The 25,519-nt window shown below is 29.3% G+C and overlaps 1 protein-coding gene across 1 annotated transcript in view; it reads left to right on the top strand.

The window, feature by feature from the left end:
• Positions 1-3,868: 3,868 nt before the first annotated feature.
• The window catches only part of LOC119609036 (collagen alpha chain CG42342), a gene marked incomplete at its 5' end in the record, with an annotated part of 67,368 nt that continues 45,717 nt past the window's right edge, over positions 3,869-25,519 (top strand). The window contains 6 exons of the mRNA XM_037963712.1: positions 3,869-3,948; positions 4,008-4,115; positions 4,225-4,293; positions 6,595-6,774; positions 7,262-7,367; positions 21,347-21,444. Coding sequence (XP_037819640.1) covers positions 3,869-3,948; positions 4,008-4,115; positions 4,225-4,293; positions 6,595-6,774; positions 7,262-7,367; positions 21,347-21,444 — 641 coding nt within the window. The remainder of the gene's footprint in view (positions 3,949-4,007; positions 4,116-4,224; positions 4,294-6,594; positions 6,775-7,261; positions 7,368-21,346; positions 21,445-25,519) is intronic.

Genomic DNA, 25,519 nt, shown 5'->3' on the forward strand with positions numbered 1-25,519 from the left:
ATGGAAGTAGCTTTTGTTCCTGCGGAAAATTAAAATTTAGTTCATTTTTAGATACAATTTTTGAAAAATTTTGTGCTTGCATTATTATTCGCTGAGCTGATTCAAAGGATAAAAAGGTCATTTTCGATTTTTTTTTTTTAATTTTTCCCATATTTCAACAAAGAAAATGTACGCAATATTGGTATCATATGAAAGGTGTTCAAAAGTCGCTATCAATGCCATATTAAAGCACCTTTCGTGAAACATGAAAACATTTGGAAAACCATTTAAAAAAGTCCTTTTAATTTTTATTATAGAATTAATTAAGTGTTCAATTTCTGTGGAAACATAAGTACCTAATTTTTTTTTCTCCATGCAAAGGGATCACCCTAATGTATATACACGCATATAATTCATACTGGTACATTCGCAAAAATATACTACCATAAAATTGTAGATATGTACATACATACATATGTATGTGTTTGTACCTCTAAGCAGATAAATCTTTTGTACATGGCTTTAAGACAACAATTGTATTGTGTATGGTTAATACACTGCAAAAATGTTGCGTAAACTGTTAAATTATAATAAATTACAAAAAGCATGATCAATTAAATTTAATACTTCAAATAGGATTAAAATATTTTCATCTTCAAGAAGTTTATATAAGTTCAAAACTTAATAAGTTAAATATTTTGAAATTTCTTTCAATGTTTTTCTTGTTTTCTATTTCACACTATAAGTAGATATAAGCTTTCGTTATAAGTTGTAGTCTGAAGTGTTGTATAGGTATTCATGTTGGAACAAGTGTATGTAGTTAATAATACACAAAACGTTCAATTACCATCATTATCTAGTGCCATCAGTAGTAGAAAACACAAACAACTATAACAAGACAAGGACAAGCCAAGGCATTCGACATTTAAAACAAACAAACAGACATGTTCATCGTCAGCTCTATCTCATCTGTTATCATTAGATAGAGTAGAATAAACGAAATCACACAGTTTGTTATGGCAACTTCATAAACAAAAATGAAAGAAGTTCCAACAAAAACTTTGACGTTAACAAGTAGTGGTGTTATATTTACAAGGAAACTTTTTTTCTCAGTCCATAAATTCCATATATGATCAGCATGACTTTTTAAGTTTTTAGTAGAATTATTGAGTATAGGTAGTAGATGTAAGTAGTTCTTTCATTATGGTTAGTCTCAGAATAAAACTGTAGCAACAGTAAAATACAGCTTTAGTATAAGACTATTGTTACTATATTCTATATATAGTATATATTCTATATTCTCAGTATAGTATATAGTCTCGGAATTAGACCATACTTTGAATATAACTCTATAAACTCAAAATCTCAGTATATGCTTAACGTCTCAGTATAAGACAATAATCAGTATACTACTATAATATCAGCATATACTTTTTACTTCATTAAACTAGCTGTGAATCCTTAAACCCTTTAAGCATCAACTTCTTTAACATTTACCCAAAATACCTCTATAGCTTTCAATTTCAAAACTAACAATTCTCAAAACTTTACATAAAATAAAAAAAAAAACAGCGAGAAAAAAACAGTAGCCAACAAAAGTTAGAAAACTTTTCTTTCTAGTTGCAACGAAAAACATAAACATCTGTTCAGAAAGAAAAACTTTTTCATTTCCACTTTTACTATATGATTTTCTTAAAGTAAAAACGACAAAAAAACAACTAGAAATCTTACTTTTACTGTCAAAAAACGAAATAAAACAACAAGAAAAGCTGAAATAAACGCAAGGTTCAATTGCCATTGTGGCACGTTCTAAAAACGTGTTGATGCGTAACCAAAGAACTGAAGCTATTTATGGTTGCCACCAAAATGTACACAGACACACCAACACACAGACTTATTGGCATAGACATACACTTAAACCGAACATCCTGTTTAAAAGTATAAAAGTTAAATAAATATACAAGGACTAAAAACGATCAAGAGAGTAACTAGAGGTTGAAGTAGTTACAAAGCACACAATTGAATGTACAGGAACATGAACTGAAGTTAAGGAAGCAAAATATGGTGAAAAATGGAAAAGCTAAATAAACGACACCCATACACCCACATTAATATGTATACACAAAAAAAAAAAAAAAAAAACAAACTTGAAAAACCATCACCAAAGAACGACAAACCAACCATCAGTTTTAAAGAGGTCTTGACATAATTTCTGTGAGTTTCAACAAAACAACTAAAAACACAACTAGAAATTATGGATGAAAATGTCGAAACAAACGGAAGGAAATAAAAGTTTTTCTTTTTTTTTTGGAAAAAATCACAGAGAGAAATTGAGTAGTGGTTGAATTATTCACTCATTCAGTCAAATTATGATAGTGATATTTGTCACTTTTTTGTTGTTGACAAAGCAAAAGTTTGTCAAACAGAAAGCTTTAAGTTAAATCAACAATTTTATGAAAAGAGATTTTTTTTTAATAAAGACAATAAACTAAAGAAGATATGAAAGTTTTTAGTGAGAAAATACCTACTTATATGTATTCTTAAAATAAGATTTAAGTCTTATTCTGAAATAGCAAACTATAGTCTAAACTATCAGACTATAATCCGAATTATAATTCAGTTGAAAGTTTAATTAACCAGACTTTAATCTAATTTAGCTGACTAACAGACCATTGTGTAATCTATAGTCTGATCTGGCTGATTTTAATCTAAACGAGTAAAATATAATCTAATCCGCAGTTTAATATAGGAGACTATAGTCTAATCTAGCATACTATATTCTGATCTTGGAAACTGTAGTCTCATCCAGTAAATTACAGTCAAATCTAGATGAATATAGTCCAATCTATCAAGCAATTGTCTAATCTAGCAAATTATAGTCTAATCTAGCAGAATATGATCTGATTTCGCAAAATTTAGTTTGATATAGCAGACCATAGGAGACAATAGTCTGATCTAACAGACAGATCTAGCAGACTATAGTTTGATTTAACAGACCATAGCAGACAGCCTGATCTAGCAGATTATACTATAGATTATAGTCAAATCTAGCTGAATATATTCTAATCTATCAAGCAGACTATAGTCTGATCTATGTAGGTCATTATAGTATAATCTAGCAAGCTATATTCTGATCTGCCAGACTGATTTAGCAGACCATAGAGTAATCTAGCTAAGTATAGTCTGATCTTATAGACTATAGTATGATCTAACAGCCTATAGTTTAGTATTGCAGATTATAGTCTAATCTATCAAGCAGATTATAGTCTGATCAAGCAGACTATAGTCTGATCTATGTAGTTCATTATAGTATAATCTAGCAGGCTATATTTTGATCTCCCAGACTGATTTATCAGACCATAGAGTAATCTAGCTATATATAGTCTGATCTTATAGACTAAAGTATGATCTAACAGCCTATAGTTTAGTATTGCAGATTATAGTCTGCAAATCGAGCAAACTATTGTCTAATCTAGCAAATTATAGTCTAATCTAGCAGACTATGATCTGATCTCGCAAAATTTAGTTTGATATAGCAGACCATAGGAGACAATAGTCTGATCTAACAGACAGATCTAGCAGACTATAGTTTGATTTAACAGACCATAGCAGACAGTCTGATCTAGCAGACTTACTATAGATTATAGTCAAATCTAGCTGAATATAGTCTAATCTATCTATAGTCTGATCTAATTCATTATAGTCTAATCTAGCACACTATAGTATGATATTGCTGACTATAGTCTAATATAGCAGACTATAGACTAATATAGCAGACTATAATCTGATATACCAGACTACAACCAAAGTCTTGTAGCTATTTTTTATTAAAACAAGTTTGATTTTTTATCTTTTTATATTAATACAATAAATTTAATTTCATTTTCAGGTCCACCAGGCCCACCTGGACCTCCAGGCAAACGGGGGAAACGTGGTAAAAAAGGAGATCAAGGCGACAAAGGAGAACCAGTAAGTTAATTACTTAAATATCTGAACAAACACAGAATACAATTATTTTTTATTCCCAGGGTATTAATGGCATTAATGGTGAGAAAGGTGCTCCCGGACGGCCGGGTGATAAGGGTTCCAAAGGTGATGTAGGTCACCCCGGAATTGATGTTTTCCAAACTGTTAAGGTAATTTGAATAATAAATAAGAAAAAGTCTCCTTAACACTCTATATTGTATTAATAAAATCAACATTAATCTCCATAATCAAACAACAATTTCCACTTTTCATATTTAGGGTCTTAAAAGATCGGTAACGACATTACATGGCGGTACCTTAGGTTATGCTGAAATTGTAGCCGTTAAGGTATTTCTAAGAGACAATTATTATATATTTTAATACATATGTTGGTAGTTTTGGTGGTAGTTAGTTGCTTTTTTTCTGGCTTAAAATTTATCAGTAGTTATTTGTTTATTTTTCTATAAATATTAAAATAATTAAAGGTCAAGGTAAGATTTAGTTAAAGTTAAAGTTTACTGGCTTTTTTGTGTTTATTAATTTTTTAAAATTTTCCAATTTTCATTTCCGTTTTCCCTTTTAATGGACCATTATAATTTATAAAGATGCTGAAGAGTTTTTGTTTTGCTTTTATTTAATGAATATTTAATGTGATTTTCTACTCAAGTTTATTTCTAAAAACTTTTAAGTATTTTACTTTATTGTTTTGTTAAAAACTCTGTAAATTATTAAGTGGACTAAGAAAAACACTAAGAGGTAATTGAATAGGGAAGGAAGAAACAGCTTTAATTGTAGGGTTTTATAAAAGTTATATTTCTATATTTTTTAAAGCAAACTGTAGGGATTTTTTTTTTTTGTAAATTTTTCTCTGTATTGTAGTGTGTGTCTGTTTGTGGTGCTATTTAAAATAAACAAAAACTTTGGTAATTTTGATTTTTTTTTTTTCTTCAGACAACAAGTTTTTTCATAATTTTCTTTTTTTACGAGCAAATACAACGTGCTAAAGAAAACATTAACTTTCTGAACGAGACAACAATGTGTAAACAAAGCAATTTTGTGGTCAAGAAATTATGGTGCAAAAAAAGACGTAAAAAGTTTTTGTTTTAGTCATAAAATTAAAAATATGAAAAAAAACATTATTATTTATGAGTATTTAGAAAATTAGGATAAAATCTAAGAAAAGAAAATATGTTGTTCAGGGTCTTTTGGGTTAAGGTCTTTGTCAAGTTTTAATATAAAAAAAAACTGTTTTGGATTTTTACGTTTTCAGTAGTTTTAGAACATTAATTTTATATGACTATTTAGTTTAACATTTTCTTTTTATTATTAACTTTTCTTTATTAATTTTTTGGTATTTAATTTGTTTTAATTTTCTATCTAATTTTATTTATTTTGGAATTTTTTCTTTTATTTTTATGTTTTTTTGTTTAATCTGTTAATATTGGTGGCTTTTTTTCACAAACATTAACAAAATTCGTTTAACACGTAATATTATTAACAAAAACTAAAAGGGTTTACAAGAAGCCGGTGTTAATATTTCAACGGCGACTGTAATACAGTTGAAGGTAAGTGTGGGAAGTTCTGGTATTGAAAAGAAAATACTAATGCATGTTAAATTTTTAGAAAAATATAATAATTATAAAAAAGTAAAAAATAAATAAAGCGATTAAGACACAATAGTTCTAATAAAACTAGTACAAGACTACAAGACTATAGTGTAGGTGAAAGTCTAATGTCTGAGGAAAAATATACAGAAAAGACTACAGTCTAAGTAAAAAACTACAGTCTGAGTAAAAAAAGTTTATAGTTTAAGTAAAAGACTTCAGCGCGAATTAAGGTCCGCCTATTATGTTTTACGGAAGTGGACCGCCTCGACTGGGGTCAATTATAGTTTGAAATTTAAAAAATTTTAAATTCTGATTAATTTGACAAATCAAATTTGTCGAATTTTACATAAAATCCATAATTTTTAAAGACAGGTTATATGCGGGATAGGGTCAATTATTGAATGATGATCATTAAATTTAGTAAAGAGCTATTTTTAAACCATTAATGTAATTTTCTGAAAGGGGACCTTTTATGGCATCTAGAGCCTATGGGACTATGGCCTGATGTCCGCAGTACTTTACAATATTCCCGGATTCATAGAACTTTCTTGTGAAATATATAGTTTCAATCGAATACTAAGAGTTGTATAGTTGTACGTATACAAAATAATGGACTGATTTTAAACATTTTCAATAGGCTTCGTCAAAAGAAGAGTTGTGCCAAATTTCATCTGATTATCTTGAAAATTGCGACCTGTAGAGTGTGCACAAAGTTTACATGGACACACAGACGAACGGACGGACAGACAGACAGACGGACATAGCTAAATCGACTCAGAATGTGATTCTGAGCCGATTGGTATACTTTAAGATGGGCGTAGGACCAATATTTTTGGATTTTACAAACATCAGCACATACGCCTAAGACCCTCCCCACTATGTATAGTGGTGTAGGGTATAAATATTACATTACAGCAAGTTGTACAATAATCGCTCTATTAATTTCAATAAATTTTTTTTAATTTTTTTTAAAACTTAAACGATATTTTTCTATTATTTAAAGAATTATTCCAAATACTAATAAGATTGTTCCCATAATTAGGGAGAACCAGGTGAACCCGGTCCCCCAGGACCACCAGGTCCACCTGGTGAGATGGGAGTACCCGGTACAAATGGTGAAAGAGGACCTCCGGGCGAAACAGGGCCACCAGGACCACCCGGTCCAACAGGAGAACCCGGACCAATGGGACCAGCAGGAACACCAGGACCTGCCGGATTAAAGGTATTAAATGACAAAACAAACAAACAAACAACAAGTTATTAACAAAATTTCAATAAAACAACAACAAGAAAAAGGACTTTTCTTTTCCAAAAAAAAAAAAAAAAAAACTAAACAATGAGAAAAGGAAAACAAAAGCATAAAATAAACTAAACTACAGTCACCCTATATTATGACATCTTAAAACAAAGAATAACAAAAAGAAAAACAACTATAAATACCTAAGAATACATATAAAATAAAAAACAATATTTAATGTCCTTTCCTTTTGTTTAAACGAAATCTTAAATAAATATTACAACAAACTATTGTTGTTGGCCTGCAAAAGGACATTACATTTTGTTCTTGGTTTAAGCAACAAAAAAGGAAATTCTTAAATGTCTTCATTGTCCTTTTTTCCATAATTAAGTATTTACACAACATGTCGGTGTGTCTGTATTGATTTGTTTTGTATGTTTTCTATTTTCTTATATTTTCCAAATATTTTCAGGGTGACAAAGGCGACCGTGGCGATCGTGGTCTTACCACAACAATCAAAGGTGATGAATTTCCAACAGGCATTATTGAAGGTCCACCCGGACCTCCAGGACCACCAGGTAAGTTTTGTAATAGAAATATTTTTAAAACAAAGCGGACAACGACAACCAATCAAAATAAATAAACAAAAAAAAAAAACAAATCATTATAAACATAGAGTTAATATGAGGGGTACTTATAGGCTCTTTTGAATAGTAAGAATAGACCCTCTTTGTCCCTTTTGTGTTACATACATATGTATGTACATGTTTTCAACGACTCTTGAGTGTGTGTGTATGTGTCTGTGTTGTTTTTTGCCCAGAATATTGACAATGCTGGTATTTTGGTTAATTTACAGCCTTCTTTGGTTCTTTATTTTTTTTAGGCTTGACAACATTTTTTGTTTGGTTTTTGTTGCTGTTTTAAGCGTGAAACTATGGTGTTGTCACACGTTCAGTTCGTTTTTGTAGTTTTAAAGAGGTTTCAGTTTATCAATACACTTAGTACTGGAAAAACGAATAAAAAACACATACTACATATATTTTATAGAAATATTAGATCAGTGTCCTATCAAAAAGTGTTGAAAAAGTCTCCTAGTCTGCCTTTCTACGCACATAATGTAAGAAGTAGAAATTTCCCCACCTACAAGGATTCACTCACTGAACTACTTCTGTAGTTCAAGTGTAAAACGTACAGCAGAGTGTATGGCTTAGACAATATCTTTATTATCGAATAAATGGGCTTAGATAACACCAATCTTAAATCAGAACTCAAAATTAGTGTAATAGTAATTAGATTTATCAAAACTGTTGGTGCAAAAATCACTTAATCAAATTATAGCTGTACATCTAGGATCAAGTGTAAATTTCCTTATTTTTATTTATTGCTTTTAATGATGTTCGTACTCTGACACTATTGTTGTTGAGGGTTTTTGGTCATATTTAATAGCATATACATAGTTGTTGTTATTGTATTATTATCCCGCTGTGTCCTTTGTAGATGAGGCTGCTGCTGCTTTTTAACGTTAATGAAGTCACTTGAGTGTCGTATTTATTGAGAATTGAGTAAATTTAATGATGCTACTGCCAGGATATTTTTTTAATGTCTATGAAAATACAATTGATAATAATCTTGGGGAATTATGATTAAATTTTGTTAAGAGTTGAAGATTAATTAAGTTGTTATAGAATAGAGGAAAAAACATTTTGTATAAAAACAAAAATTGTGAGAATTTATTAAAGTAAATGAAATGAAAATTCCATATTTAAAGTTTTTATTAAGAAACTAACGAGTTTTATAAACAAAACATAAAAAAATTTAGACAAAGTTTCCCTTAAAATTTTCTAATTCTACCTAAATTAAAATTTTTCCTAAATTTTTAATATGTTTCATTTTAATTTATTTTTAAAAATTTTTAATGCTTCGTATAACTAATTTTAAATTAAATTTATTCCAACTGCATACAATTAATTATTAAATTATTTTGTTATACTAAATTGTATAATTTTCCCATAATATTTTGTTTGCAAAAACATTTAATGATTTTAATTTGTTACATAGACGAAGTGTTTAATATGTATTTTTATAAATAACATATTTAAATTAATTAAACAATGTTGGTACTTATGTTGATATGTAAATATCTATCTAATATGTATGTATATTATAATGACAACAAAAACAATATTTGACAGATTATGACACCGCAGTCTATAACATCAACAGTTTTTCAATTTAAAAATATTGAAAAAAAAAAATTATTAACCCGGTATCAATTTAGAAAGTCAAAATTTTGATTATAATATAATCTGATATAAAAACGTTATATGACAACAACACTTTTCACAATACAACTCTATGTCTGATTAATAAATCTGAAGTCCACTTATAATACCATCGTTCCATACATAGTCCGTCTATAATACTATAAGACTCTAATACGTCTATAGTCCAACTATAGCACAAAACCACTTTTGACAATACAACTCTATGTCTGACTACAAATCTGAAGTCTACCCATAAGAACATAGTTCCATACATAGTCCGGCTATAATACTATTGTACAACTATAAGACTCTAATACCCCTATAAGCCGACTATAGGAAAATAATCCAACTATAGGACTAAAGTACGGTAATATTATAGTGCTAATATTAGACTATGGTATATATTCTATATTCTATGGATAACATTCCGATTATTCTTGTCTGACTATTAGACTATAATGCAAATATTAAACTAGAGTCCAATTATAGGATTATAAGCGTTTATAGAACTACATATATTTCTAATATAGTCCGACTATAAGACCATAGTTCGGCATTAGTCTGACTATAATTCAACAGTCTGTTTACAAATCCACTATTAAAGTATAGTCCACCTACAAGTCTTTAGTCCGAATATAGGACTTTAGTTCTAATTTTAAACAGTGTTTGACTATAATATTGTAGTCTGAATACATGACTATAGTTATATTTAAATATAAGACTACAGTTAGACTTTAAGATTATAGTCCAACACTATAAGGCTATTGAACTGTAGTTCAACTAGAAGAATTGGAGTACATAATCCATTTAAATAATCCAAAAACTACTCACCTGTAAACATTATTGGAGTACATGATCCGTTCAGTAGTATTATTGAAAACAACATGGTCCATATCCTGTATTACATAGGACCATGTTGCGGGTCATGTACTCCCATAATCTCAGCAAGAGACTAGTTTTGGATTACTAGGATGTAATGCATTGATGGATTACGAAGTCCTCATCTAAGACATCACAATGTTAATTGGAATATGTTTTTTCCATATATTTGGATTAATTTTGGAGCAGTCCTAGTCTTTTGAGGAGTACTCTTTACACGCGTTTGCGGAGTAGTTTCAATTTTTGTAGGGTCTATTAAACTATAGTCCGACAACATGATTTAGACATACTAGTCTGAATATAGTACCTATAGCCCCACTATAAGATTATAGATCGACTATATGACTGCTTTCCGATCTTAATACGACTAGAAGACTATGATCATACTATATGGCTACTGTTCGAGTATAAGACTATAGATAAGACCTTAGTTCGCATGCTAGTGAATATTCCGTCCATAAGCCTGTAGTTCCACTAAAACTATAAACTGATTATCAATAAGTCTTTAGGCCCACTATAAGAATAAAGTTATACTTAAGACTATATGAATACTATCAGACTATAAGAGAATCATATAGAGGACTATAGTACAACTTTAAGTCTACAAACTGACCATACTTAACTTCCACTGCAATCTGAAATATTGAGTATGACAAGAAAGAAGTTCAGTTAAAGATTAGGCGGCATAGAAATTGATTAAGTCCATTTTCCAAGTAAAAGTAGAATATCAGTGAAGAGCCGCATTTTTAATTTAAGTCATAGAGTAGTTAAGAAAACACTGGCAGTACTTTTAGATCAAAAAAGTATCAAATGAAGAATAATATAATCATTTTAAATTTTAACCTGATAAAACCTATATACAATCCAGTTCTGTAAACTGCACTTAATCGATTAAACAAATCACGTATTATAATGGTTGTTTTCTTTTTTCAAACTAAAAATAAAAATTATTATTAATACCAATAAATATGGCCATTTACACACTTAAATGACTATTTTATGTGTTATAAGTGATTTTTTTGTGTGTTTTATTGTTTGTCTACATTAAAAAAAAAAAAAAAAAAAAAAACAGATAAAATAATGTCGCACTTTAATTTAAATTGATATTGAAAAATGAAAAGAAAATAAATTATATAAAATTTATTTACGTGTTTTATCATTTATTAATATTAATTTATGTGAAATATATTTATTCATTAAATATGCCAGACACAAATTTAAATTAATCATAAATATAAAATCAATAAATGACAAAAATACAAATAAAAAAACAAAAATAATAACAAAACATTAATTTGGCTACGCATGAAATAAGTACGAAAATAAAGCTTTTGGTTGGTATATGGGGTTTTTTCAAATTGGAAACAAAAACGAGCAACAACAAAAATTGATTTCTTACAAGTCGTCTGTTGATATGGTTTAAAATAAATTTTCGATGTTAAACAAATGACATGTAATTTATTTTAAAAAAATATATAAAATAAGCTCATGATGAGCAAAAACTTTTAAGATATGAGCCAAGTGAAAAAAGAACAGATTGTTTTCAATTACATATGTAATTCCTTATTAGGACAGATGACTGTCCCGCTGCGCTAGCCAAATATTATCCCAATAAATTGTTAATATCCTGTATCTTCTAAATATAATTAGAAAACTTTATGATACTGTATATCGAATGAATAAATTACTAATCTGAATGTAAAACTATATTCCAGCCTTCAAATCTATAGTTTGACCATGTCGGTGAAAAATTATATACTTTTTGCTCCTACACAACTTGATATTATTACTCCGTAGGGCCTTTACAGCCTTCAAATAAACATTTTTTTCAAATTAAGATTGATTTCTTGTTTTTTTATAAATTAAGATTGATGTTATATTTTCTTCAACAATTCCTTTAATTTCTAATGATTTAATAAAAAATCTATCAATATTTAAATATAAATAAATCACTTATTCCATAAAACATAAAAATCTTTTAATGTCACATCTGTGATGTGTCACAAATGCTGGGGCTAAGAATGCTGGTGGTAATCAAATTAAAGCATAAAATCTTTTTCTTTAAAGTTTTTCTTCAGCAATAATTTAAGATTTTATTAAGTATTAAAATGCTAATCATAAAATTTTAACAATAAAACTGAAAATAAAAACAAAACACTCAGCTAGAAATAACACAAAAAGTCTAAAGTTTTAAAGCATAAATGACATTTTTAGAAAACAATTAAAAATAATTTCATCTCTTCTACATATTGAAAAAAATTTCAAAAATTCTTAAAAAAAAATTTTTAATACTAAACTCTAAATTAAAGTGTGTATTTATTTTAAAATAATTCATACAAATTCCATTATTAATTTTAAAATATCTGAGGAGTATGTAGGTGTTAGAACAGGGACATTTAGCCAACAACCACCCCCTCAAGTTTTGAAAAATAACAAAAAAATATATTTACAATTTTAAAACTCTTAAAGATCATAAATTTTCCCTAAAAAAACTAAATAACAAAAAAAATAAATAAACAAAACCAATACAAATACAATGTGGGAAAATAAAAACAAACAATACAGGCGAAAAAAATCAAAAACAAAACTCGCGTGTGTATATATTTTTTTCTCTTTTTGAATATTTGTTTTATAAATTTTTGTATTTTTTTTGTATGCAAAACATGCATTTTAAACCAAAATAAACAAATCAACATTTATACTGACTCATACAAATATACCTAAAAAGAAAAACCAGAATATAAATGTAGTAAAAAGTGTACATGTCCCTGGAGAATGAGAGTACAAAAAGAAAGCCTGGTTCTCATATACATACATGCATATGTACGGACGAACCCAGTAGTTTCGATAGAGGACACAGAGTATTTTCTCAACGTTTTCCAACAATTTAGAAAAACGTAGTTACGATCGTAATGCTTCTTCTTTTTCTTACGATTCCGTTTTCGTTGGAATACCAATTTTCGATCGTAGCGTAACTGAAAGCGGAAACGTAATCGAAATGCAGAGGTGAATGTAAAATATTAAATTAATCCCATAATAGCCCCATAGACTAGACTATAGACTAGACTATAGACTAGACTATAGACTAGACTATAGACTAGACTATATACTCGACTATAGACTAGACTATAGACTAGACTATAGACTAGACTATAGACTAGACTATAGACTAGACTATAGACTAGACTATAGACTAGACTATAGACTAGACTATAGACTAGACTATAGACTAGACTATAGACTAGACTAGACTATAGACTAGACTAGACTAGACTATAGACTAGACTATAGACTAGACTATAGACTAGACTATAGACTAGACTATAGACTAGACTATAGACTAGACTATAGACTAGACTATAGACTAGACTATAGACTAGACTATAGACTAGACTATAGACTAGACTATAGACTAGACTATAGACTAGACTATAGACTAGACTATAGACTAGACTATAGACTAGACTATACTAGACTATAGACTAGACTATAGACTAGACTATAGACTAGACTATAGACTAGACTATAGACTAGACTATAGACCAGACTATAGACTAGACTATAGACTAGACTATAGACTAGACTATAGACTAGACTATAGACTAGACTATAGACTAGACTATAGACTAGACTATAGACTAGACTATAGACTAGACTATAGACTAGACTATAGACTAGACTATAGACTAGACTATAGACTAGACTATAGACTAGACTATAGACTAGACTATAGAATAGACTATAGACTAGACTATAGACTAGACTATAGACTAGACTATAGACTAGACTATAGACTAGACTATAGACTAGACTATAGACTAGACTATAGACTAGACTATAGACTAGACTATAGACTAGACTATAGACTAGACTATAGACTAGACTATAGACTAGACTATAGACTAGACTAAAGACTAGACTATAGACTAGACTATAGACTAGACTATAGACTAGACTATAGACTAGACTATAGACTAGACTATAGACTAGACTATAGACTAGACTATAGACTAGACTATAGACTAGACTATAGACTAGACTATAGACTAGACTATAGACTAGACTATAGACTAGACTATAGACTAGACTATAGACTAGACTATAGACTAGACTATAGACTAGACTATAGACTAGACTATAGACTAGACTATAGACTAGACTATAGACTAGACTATAGACTAGACTATAGACTAGACTATAGACTAGACTATAGACTAGACTATAGACTAGACTATAGACTAGACTATAGACTAGACTATAGACTAGACTATAGACTAGACTAGACTAGACTATAGACTAGACTATAGACTAGACTATAGCCTAGACTATAGACTAGACTATAGACTAGACTATAGACTAGACTATAGACTAGACTATAGACTAGACTATAGACTAGACTATAGACTACGACTATAGACTAGACTATAGACTAGACTATAGACTAGACTATAGACTAGACTATAGACTAGACTATAGACTAGACTATAGACTAGACTATAGACTAGACTATAGACTAGACTATAGACTAGACTTAGACTAGACTAAGAACTAGACTATAGACTAGACTATAGACTAGACTATAGACTAGACTATAGACTAGACTATAGACTAGACTATAGACTAGACTATAGACTAGACTATAGACTAGACTATAGACTAGACTATAGACTAGACTATAGACTAGACTATAAGACTAGACTAGACTAGACTAGACTAAGGATGACTATAGACTAGACTATAGACTAGACTAGAATAGACTAGACTATAGACTAGACTATAGACTAGACTATAGACTAGACTATAGACTAGACTATAGACTAGACATATAGACTAGACTATAGACTAGACTATAGACTAGACTATAGACTAGACTATAGACTAGACTATAGACTAGACTATAGACTAGACTATAGACTAGACTATAGACTAGACTATAGACTAGACTATAGACTAGACTATAGACTAGACTATAGACTAGACTATAGACTAGACTATAGACTAGACTATAGACTAGACTATAGACTAGACTATAGACTAGACTATAGACTAGACTATAGACTAGACTATAGACTAGACTATAGACTAGACTATAGACTAGACTATAGACTAGACTATAGACTAGACTATAGACTAGACTATAGACTAGACTATAGACTAGACTATAGACTAGACTATAGACTAGACTATAGACTAGACTATAGACTAGACTATAGACTAGACTATAGACTAGACTATAGACTAGACTATAGACTAGACTATAGACTAGACTATAGACTAGACTATAGACTAGACTAGACTAGACTATAGACTAGACTATAGACTAGACTATAGACTAGACTATAGACTAGACTATAGACTAGACTATAGACTAGACTATAGACTAGACTATAGACTAGACTAGACTAGACTATAGACTAGACTATAGACTAGACTATAGACTAGACTATAGACTAGACTATAGACTAGACTATAGACTAGACTATAGACTAGACTATAGACTAGACTATACTAGACTATAGACTAGACTATAGACTATACTATAGACTAGACTATAGACTAGACTATAGACTAGACTATAGACTAGACTATAGACTAGACTATAGTACTAGACTAATAGACTAGACTATAGACTAGACTATAGACTAGACTATAGACTAGACTATAGACTAGACTATAGACTAGACTATAGACTAGACTATAGACTAGACTATAGACTAGACTATAGACTAGACTATAGACTAGACTATAGACTAGACTATAGACTAGGACTATAGACTAGACTATAGACTAGACTATAGACTAGACTATAGACTAGGACTATAGACTAGACTATAGACTAGACTAGACTATAGACTAGACTATAGACTAGACTATAGACTAGACTATAGACTAGACTATAGACTAGACTATAGACTAGACTATAGACTAGACTATAGACTAAACTATAGACTAGGACTATAGACTAGACTATAGACTAGACTATAGACTAAACTATAGACTAGACTATAGACTAGACTATAGATAGACTATAGACTAGACTATAGACTAGACTATAGACTAGACTATAGACTAGACTATAGACTAGACTATAGACTAGACTATAGACTATAGACTAGACTATAGGACTAGACTATAGACTAGACTATAGACTAGACTATAGACTAGACTATAGACTAGACTATAGACTAGACTATATAGCCTAGACTGTATAGACTAGACTATATAGACTAGACTATATAGATTAGACTGTATAGAGTAGACTATATAGACTAGACTATATAGAGTAGACTATATAGACTAGACTATATAGAGTAGACTATATAGACTAGACTATACAGAGTAGACTATATAGACTAGACTATACAGACTAGACAATATAGACTAGACAATATAGACTAGACAATATAGACTAGACTATATAGACTAGACTATATAGACTAGACTATATAGGCTATACAATATAGACTAGACTATATAGACCAGACTATAAAGACTAGACTATATAGACTAGACTATATAGGCTAGACTATGTAGACTAGACTATATTGACTAGACTATATAGACTAGACTATATAGACTAGACTATATAGACTAGACTATAGACTAGACTATAGACTAGACTATTGACTAGACTATAGACTAGACTATAGACTAGACTATAGACTAGACTGTAGACTAACTAATAGACTGGTCTGATTAAAAAAATTAAGTCATACTTTTAGACAACAGTCATCAGAACTGCCGGGTATTAAACATTATTATTTGTTTTATATTCTATTCCATACATTGTTTGATTGATTGAATGAGCATTACAAGTGGCTTTTATTGGCTCAATTTAAACAAAATCTTAAAAGGAAAACTTCATAACAAACTCAATATAAAATTTAATATTGTTTAATAAAAATTTTAAACAAAAATAAGCTTTAAACTAAACCTGGAAATACTTGTAATAAATACGAAAACTATAAGAAGCAATATTTTAAAGTATTTTTAAGCTTAAATTTAAAATTTATTTTTTAAAATTAAGCAAATAGTTTACATGCAAGTGCATACATGCAGTCTGTTTGTTTTTTTTAGTTACATACATAATTTATACAGTTCGTTTGTTGTTTATTTATAAACAGATTTGTTTCCATTTAGTATCAGACAAAACAAAATAAACAATAAAGCCAATAATCTACAGCAAGTGTCATAAATTTGTATTCAATAGAGCTTAAGTGGGAACAAAAAAACTAATTCAGATACAAATACTGAAACTTCTACACACACACATACTCCCATCTGCCGAGAGAGTTGTGCTAGAAATTAAAATTTACTTTTTTTTAGTATTATTTCCTTTTTACACAATTTTGATAAATTGATTTTTGATTTTTTTCTGCTTGGTGGAAAACTTTTACGAAAATGGGAGTTGAAATACATTGTACAAAAATTGTTGTTTATAAATGGAATATTAATGCATTTTTAACACATACTGTTGCCGGAGCATTGTGACATATAAAGCAAATAAAACAAACAAAAAATAGTAAGAAAAATTATATTAAAAGAAATAATTCAAAGCGTGCAAAGAAAAATAAGTTGGAAAGGAGGAAATTGTTAATTTACAAATGAAATAACTTAAGCATGCACAATTAAGATTATAGAAAAATAGTTCTTTTTCCATAATCCTACAGTTTGTATGCTTAGGATATTACATTCTAGTCATATTTATAAAGAAATTTCTTCGAACTTCAAACCTTATGACAAAAATGATCTTCACTTTTGAAAAATATTTGAAATAAAATATATTTATTACTAACTTTTTTATATTGTATGCTTAAGTTATTTCTTACAGTGTACAATTCATTTGAAATGTCTTTAATATTTAATGTTAATTTAGAAAAAGTTCAAGTAAAAACAAATTTATTTTTTATGTAACAGACACAAGATTTCTTTTCTTCATTAAGATTTATGCATGATTTTTTAGAGAGATTTTAGGGCTTAAATACATAAGCACCTTAAAATATAAGAAATTCTAGGAAAAGCTCTTATGATTTGTGACATGAGTTAAAATAGTGCTTAACATTTTAAGTAATCCAAACTAAAAATTTATTTCGAAAAATATAAAAAGCTAATGTCAGACACAACCTCTGCTATCTTAAGCTGCATAAAGTTATTATCTTGCTGCCAATAGTTCTGATAAGTCTTAAATTTTTCTATAATTTTTTTTTTTAGATTTTTTTATAAAAGCTACATATTTAAACAACAAATATTTTACTTACAAAAGCATTAAAGCATAACAAAAATTTTAAATTCTAACATTTGTTTTTCTTCCTAATAAATTTCTAAACAATAGTTGTTGCTTATAACGATAAAATAAAATATTTACCTAAAAATAAAACATTTTAAAAATTATTGGGAAAAAATTTTTACACTTTATAGATTTATTTATTTTTAGAAAAATAAAAAACCTCAGGTGCTTAATTGAAGTTCTTATAAATCATATTTGAAGATTGCATTCAAATAAAAATACACTCATTTAAAACTTAAAGATAAAATGAAATAATAAATATTTTCTTGTTAAACAAACCGGGGCAAAAAAAATCTAATTCTAAATTCTATATATTCTAGAAAATGGTTAGTAATTTATTATGATAAAAAAATAGAAAAAGTGCATAAAACATTTGTCTAAAGACCACAACATAAACCTCTCTATAAATGTTATTAAAATTTATATGCCAATAAAATTTTTCTAATAGAAGTAGAAAACTGGTAGTAGAGAAATTGCAGGACAATAAAGGTTTTTTGTTATTTACTAGATGAAAATATTTGCAACAAGACAATTACCCAGCAAAAATTTATATTGAAAAGTAAGTAAAAACATAATATTTTAATACTGCAAGTACTTAAACCTGATTACAAATATGTAGGTACTCAATTAAGTCATTACAAATAGGGAGTTTATAAGTTGTTTTGTGTTATGGGTCTCGTGTATGTTAGTCATCTATCGTTCTTCAAACACTACTGCTACTAGTAGTATTAGTATAATGGTCGTAGGAGTCCATTTCAGTATTAATCTCTACTTCCAGGTTTAACCAAGCCGGTTTTAGGATATTCTTAAGGCATATCCCAGCTAGCTCATTCAAACACGATAGAGCAGCAAAGCCGAAATAATGCTCACTGCAATAGCAGAGGAGGTGAGGTATTGTTTCCTCTTCCTCCTCATTATTACAACTTCTATAGTAGTAGTTATATTCGAGACCTATTCTTCTAGCGTGATTACCAATTACTGTGCAATTACCGTTATGACTGATACCAGCATTCCTAACTGTTCCCTGCGAAAGCTCAATAATAAGTTTGACCTGGGAGCATCGTATAGAGGCCAAAATGACCTCGAAATGAGACAGGTGGTTTCAGTGAACCATCAAATAGTTCAGGGAGATTTCAGTAAAAGCGTCAATTTCATTCTTCCCTCTCATCGCACCATTTCTGTCCAAAGACCCATATTAGCGTTATCCTAAAATGTCTTGCTATCTCAATCAGAGATTGCCGGCATTCTTCGGTTATCCTAGATGTCGTAAGGACACCCGCTAGATTTCTGATCGCAGCTTTGCTGTCCGTATATAAACATATATCACCTGATATTTGATAATATCTCAGCAAGTTGGCGACTCGTTTGATAGCAGATATCTCTGCCTGTAAAATACTACAATAATTAGGTAGCCTAAAAGAGGATTTGATTTCAAATCTTTCAATGTAAAAGCCAACACCAGCCCTTCCACTCCTCTTGGAGCCGTCAGTGTAAACATTTGTTACACCATTAATTTGGTGGGACTCGGGTACTGAATTCCTATCAGGAACTCAGATATGGAAGGGTCTGTCAAAGTGAAGTTTCGCAACGCAATAGTCTACATTAAGATGCAAGAATTCGAATCGAATCAGGTCGGCTGGTAACCTATATAATACATACCATATTTTTAGAAGTCATTATTAGAGTACTTAAAAGTAATGCAGATGGTATATAGCAGTCATTGAAAAGTTAGTTGTTTCTTAAATACAAGTTGTAATTAAGTTTCCCCTTAGGTACCTAGCATAAACATGGTAATGACTTGTACTTACACATCATCTTACTTATCAATGACTACTACATACCGTCTGCATTACTTATAAGGAGTGTTGTAATAACTTACAAATTACTATATATGACGTTTTATAATTTGTATTTTGGTGTGAAAAATATTAGTAAACGCAGTGGACATATCCTCGTCGGCATTTTTTTAAACAAAACTACTTACTTAACTCCTTATTAGCAAGCGGTAGTGGTAAGTACTTGCCTTAAATTACATTATAGTGTCTAAATAATGACTTAAAATGTTATTGTGCAAGTAAATTATAGCTTGATAATGAAAGTTTTTGCTGGGCAGTTATTGGTACTCTTAGTTAAATGGGCAGGTATGTGTTTAGAAAACAAAAACTTAAATAAATATGTACGTAAGGCGTATACAGATGCATTTTAAATAATAAAAAATAATATATAAAATATTGGAAAATAATTGTGGGGTAAAAGATAAAAAAAAAGCCAGCAACGACGAATGGAGCAAAAGACAACACAGTGAAAACTCTAAATAATGAATGAATCCATATAGATAGTTTAAAATTTATAGTTAAGACAAATCTAGTGCTTTTGAGGAGAAATTGGATGTTTGGATTTTGTTGAAAAATTGAATTTTAAAGAGGAATTGGATTGTCATTATGACATGCCATGTGACATGAATTTCATTGATTTGAAAAATTTCCACAAAAATGTTTGTCTTAAATGTGACACTTTTGAAGCCATTCCGAAGAAATGCAAATGTTTTTTTTTTTTTTTTTTTTTGAAGTTTAATTTCTATTGGTACATTTTATGAAGTAGCCACTGTTAGAGTTGCACAAATATTTGTGGTAAAAACAATATAAATTGTACAGAAAGTTGTTGGGTATAAAAAATAAACTACATAAATCCTATTTAAATGCCATCCATATTTTTTAGTCGATACTTTAATAGTCCTAATTCTATGGGAGTATATACATAGAAATGAAAAGAAAGATCTAATTTCAGACAGCTTTGGACTGCAAATTTTATTTCAACGTGACCGACTGTCTTATTAAATTAGGTTTCTGAACTTTACGGCGATTTGATGAAATCATAGGCACTTTTTCTTTCGCTCTTATACTTTTGTATGCTTACGACTATTTCTTGCAGTGTAGTCAAGCACATGGCTGTAACAGTTATAATAAATATTTGCAGTACAAAGTAAAAATCCTATTATTCACTCAAGTTTTTAATGATGCCCCAGACAATAATAATATTTGATAAAACCGAGGACAATAAAATATAAATTTTCTTGCTTACAAGAAAAAAAATTAATAAAATTCCATAAAAAATTAATAATTTTCAGGATCACCTGGAACACCTGGAGAAAAGGGTGATACAGGACCAGCTGGACCACCAGGACCTCCCGGAGAAAAGGGACCACGAGGCAAGAGAGGCAAAAGGGTAAGTGTTAACTTATAATTTTCATCAATAACAAAAATCAAACAAATACTCTTGTAAATAACTGTTAAAAAAGAACTCTCTATTCTTCAAAAAAAAACTGTAAATATTTGTAAAAAGTATGAAGTCTCAACTCAAAAACAACTGTAAATGTGTAAATACTTACACTATTTGACTTGCTGCATAAAAAAAACTATTTTATGACAATTGTATTATTTTTAACTGGAAATTTGATATGAAAAATATTACAAAATATTTTACTCCACTCCCTCTACTATTTAACCTAAATGCATGTTTAAATATGATTGCTTTTTCATATTTATTCTGTCTGTCTATATGACTTTTATACAGTTTGTCTATTGGTAATAACTGTATATTTAGTTAACGAAATGTGCTTGTTTTGGTATGAGAACTTAAAAAAGATTATCTGTTGTATATAATTTTATAATTTTTTTTATGAAAACTTTAGGAAATTTGTTAAGCTGTTATATTATTGTTTGTCTTTAACTCAACAAAAGTTCGACAAGGAGTGACATTAATAGCAACCGTACTACAAGCTGTTTCACACTGTAGAACTTGTACAGTAAGTAATTAATCAGTTAATTAAAAGAGTTAATTGTTTGCTAAAAGAATAACAATAAAGAGTTGTTATTTAAAAAGTTAAAGGAATAAAAAGCTAAAAGATCCTTTACAAAATTATGTAGGTCCTTATTTTAATTACCATCAAACATTTTGTTATTAAAAGCCTTTTTTCAAAATTACTATTAAATGTCTTAAGTAAGTTTAAAGAAGTCCTCTGTCTTAAAATACATTTTAATTATTTAAATATTCCAATTAACTTTTAACAAGACATATCACACTGTGTTTCCCTCTATCATTTGTTTTAGTAATAAAGTAATAAAATTATCTTTATCCCTGATAAAACTTTCACACATACAAACTCATTCCAAACTTAATCTGCTATAGAAAACTTTACAGACAGACAACTCAATTCATTCACACTCTAAAAGGTACATATTTACTCGTACTCCACTTAAAGTGTTAAAATTTTAGAAAATATTTCCGTCAGTTGGTTTGTTTGTTTGTTTGTTTTCTCTCTAAGTGGGTGCGTTTGTTTTGTAGGTTGGTTTGTAATACTTAGAGAGAGATGGAGTTTATCTACATATATATAGTTTAAGGTATCCATACGAACATTTACTCCATAAGGTTTTTATTAACTAGCGCCATTTATTTGGGGTTTCCACTGTGACACACCAGAATATGTATTTGGAAACTTATAGACAGACACAAAGATTTACAAACAAACATTTACACTTTTATTGTGTGTGAGAAATAGATAGACTTACAACAAACATAAAATTCACACAAGCAACAAACCCTTTTATGTATGTATAATGTTAATTATATGGTAAATTTTATTATGTGGGCTATAAGTTTCTAAAGTTTATAGAACTTTAAAGGAGTGTTTTTAACAAACTGCATTTTATAAACAAAATTTTTCTTGGCGCTGTTCTAACATCTCAATATGGGCCAAACTGGCGTTTTTCAAATTTCAGGACATCATATCTCAAATCCCAAATATGAAAAGTATATTTTGGTCTCTGGGTTAAAAATTTGGATAGTAATTAGTAATAGTATTCCGGAGGAAATTTGTATGGGGGCTAGGAAAACTATTAACATTGCCAAAAATTCAAGAACTTTCTTAAAAAATTTCAAATGTCCATCAAGATCTTTGCAAAAGAAACGGTTTAGCACGAAGGATACAAAAATGCGATACCAATCATTCATAAAAGGGAGATGTGCTGAAAGTTTTAATGTCCATTATTATTTCTTCGCCTATTCTAAAATGTCGGGTTGGTGTAATGTTGCACATGTTTAACCATTTCATATCTACATATTATCCACGAAATATCCTGTAGCTCCGTTTGGAAGCGAACTTCAGTGGATTTCTTATATTGGGTTACAGTTGTTATCGCATTTAGCTTTATGCATATAATTTCCGAAGATTTTAAATATCCTACGGAACAAAATCTTCGATAAATCAGATTCCCAATTGACACACAATATATAACAACAGTTCTTGTCAAGCCGATATTCTGCATGAATAGAAACTAATTAATTCGATTATTGCTACAAGGACAACAATATATAGTAGGATTATGTATACTATGGCATTTTAAGCATCAGGTGGCAATAACTACAACATCATTTCAATTCAAATACAACATCAAGTAACAATAACCAAGTTAACAATGCAAACAACAAAAACAACACCAACAGCAGCAGAGAAAGAGAATTGCAGTCATAATAACAAGAATATAACAATGACATTGTCAATATCAACAACAACAAAACATGTTGTAATTTCCCATTACAATTTCCTATTTAGATAAAATAACTTTTCTTCCTGCCTCTACGTCACCACAGCAACCTTTTCTTCTCATCTATACCCTTTCATATAGACGTCTGCTAAAGTTGATTGTATTGATCAAATTTGGCTTTTGTAATAGTGTGTCAATATGTATACACAAGTGTGTATATATTTGAAAGTATGTTTGCCTGTTCACATTATGGTTAAAGGTGGTAAAAATGTAGAGAACAACGATTTATTTCCCATGTTTTTATCATTTATTTTAGCAATTTCTTCTTCTACATCATCTATTCATTTCTAAGAAAAGACATCTTTCTTTTAATGTACTTTGTAAGTTGTAGTTGTTATTGTTGCTGTCATACGTTTAGAGAGTGTGACATTAAATTGAAGTCGTTTGTCTAAAGAATTTTGTATCTACAGATGCTTTTTTCGCAAATCGATAGAAACTTACTATTTACTACAGTCAAACATACACATGTTTTAAGTTACATGCATGAATGGCAATAGACATATGTATTTATCTTTATGTATGAGTTGAAATTAAGTGAGTGTGTGTGTTTGTAAGTGAATGAGTGAATGAATGATTTCACATCGTTCAAATCGATGTTTTATGTTTACGAATTTCACCTAAAGATGATGTGTTGTATTACTCTTATGTTCAACTGTATGTTGAAACACTTACATACGAACGATTGAGTACTTATGTTGCTGATGCGCGAACATGTTGTTAATAATAATAATGGTATTATTTTTGTTGTTATTCTGTTGTTGTTGGTGTTGCTGTTTTGGGAGGTTTAATATAATGTGTGTTTTGATGATGAAACCATTGTAGGAGTTATACTACATCATGTAATTTAGGATGTAAGTATAATGTAATCATTACTGGTTCCGTTTTATCATTTATATATTATATTAGACACTGATTAACGATATAAACAATGTTAAGTGTAGGTTTTATGTTCAACGTAAAACTGTTGATGTAAAATGTATTAAAGAGAAAAATGTAAGAATTTTTAGTTGGGAAATGGATAATGGATATATTTATTCATAGATCGAAAAACAAATTCTTACAAGTAGGATTCAAAAAAATGCATTTAACTAGACATCGCTTAATTAAATTCAGATATCGTTGAATAGAATTCAAAATAAGTGAGTTGTTAGTTTGAAAATAGGGTCCGGTAAGAATCGAATCCACGGTCTTCGTATTACGATTCTATAAATCGACTTATCGAAAATCGAAGAATGTATGTATTTTGCAAATAAAAGTCGAAAAAGTTCGATAAGTCGACTCCTCTAAGATTCTTAAAAATATCTACAAATACCTGAAATTTCCAACAATGCTAACAAATTCCATATACTTTCGGTTACACTTTAAAGCACTACTTAAAATTTACTGTAACAGAAAAGTCTACCACCATAAAGTTCACTGAACTTTTGATCTTTACAATTTAACATTTGAAAATACTTATACATTCAGGCTATAAAAACAAAACAAGGCTGGAAAAAAATAAATAAAATATTAACAGCTACTGGCCTAAAGACATCACGTTTGTTGAATGTGTTGCAAGTAACATTTCTGTTTTACATTCTTTTTTTTCGTTTTTGAAAGTAACGCCTCCTCTTTTCAACAAATGTGGCAAATATACATTTATACATTTAAAAATACTAAACAAATAATTTTAAAATGATACAAGAAAAAAAACGAAA

This window comes from Lucilia sericata, unplaced genomic scaffold (genome assembly GCF_015586225.1).
Source record: "Lucilia sericata isolate MDLA Ls3-8-SP2 unplaced genomic scaffold, ASM1558622v1 Contig000917F_arrow, whole genome shotgun sequence".
Taxonomy (NCBI): Eukaryota; Metazoa; Arthropoda; class Insecta; order Diptera; family Calliphoridae; genus Lucilia; species Lucilia sericata.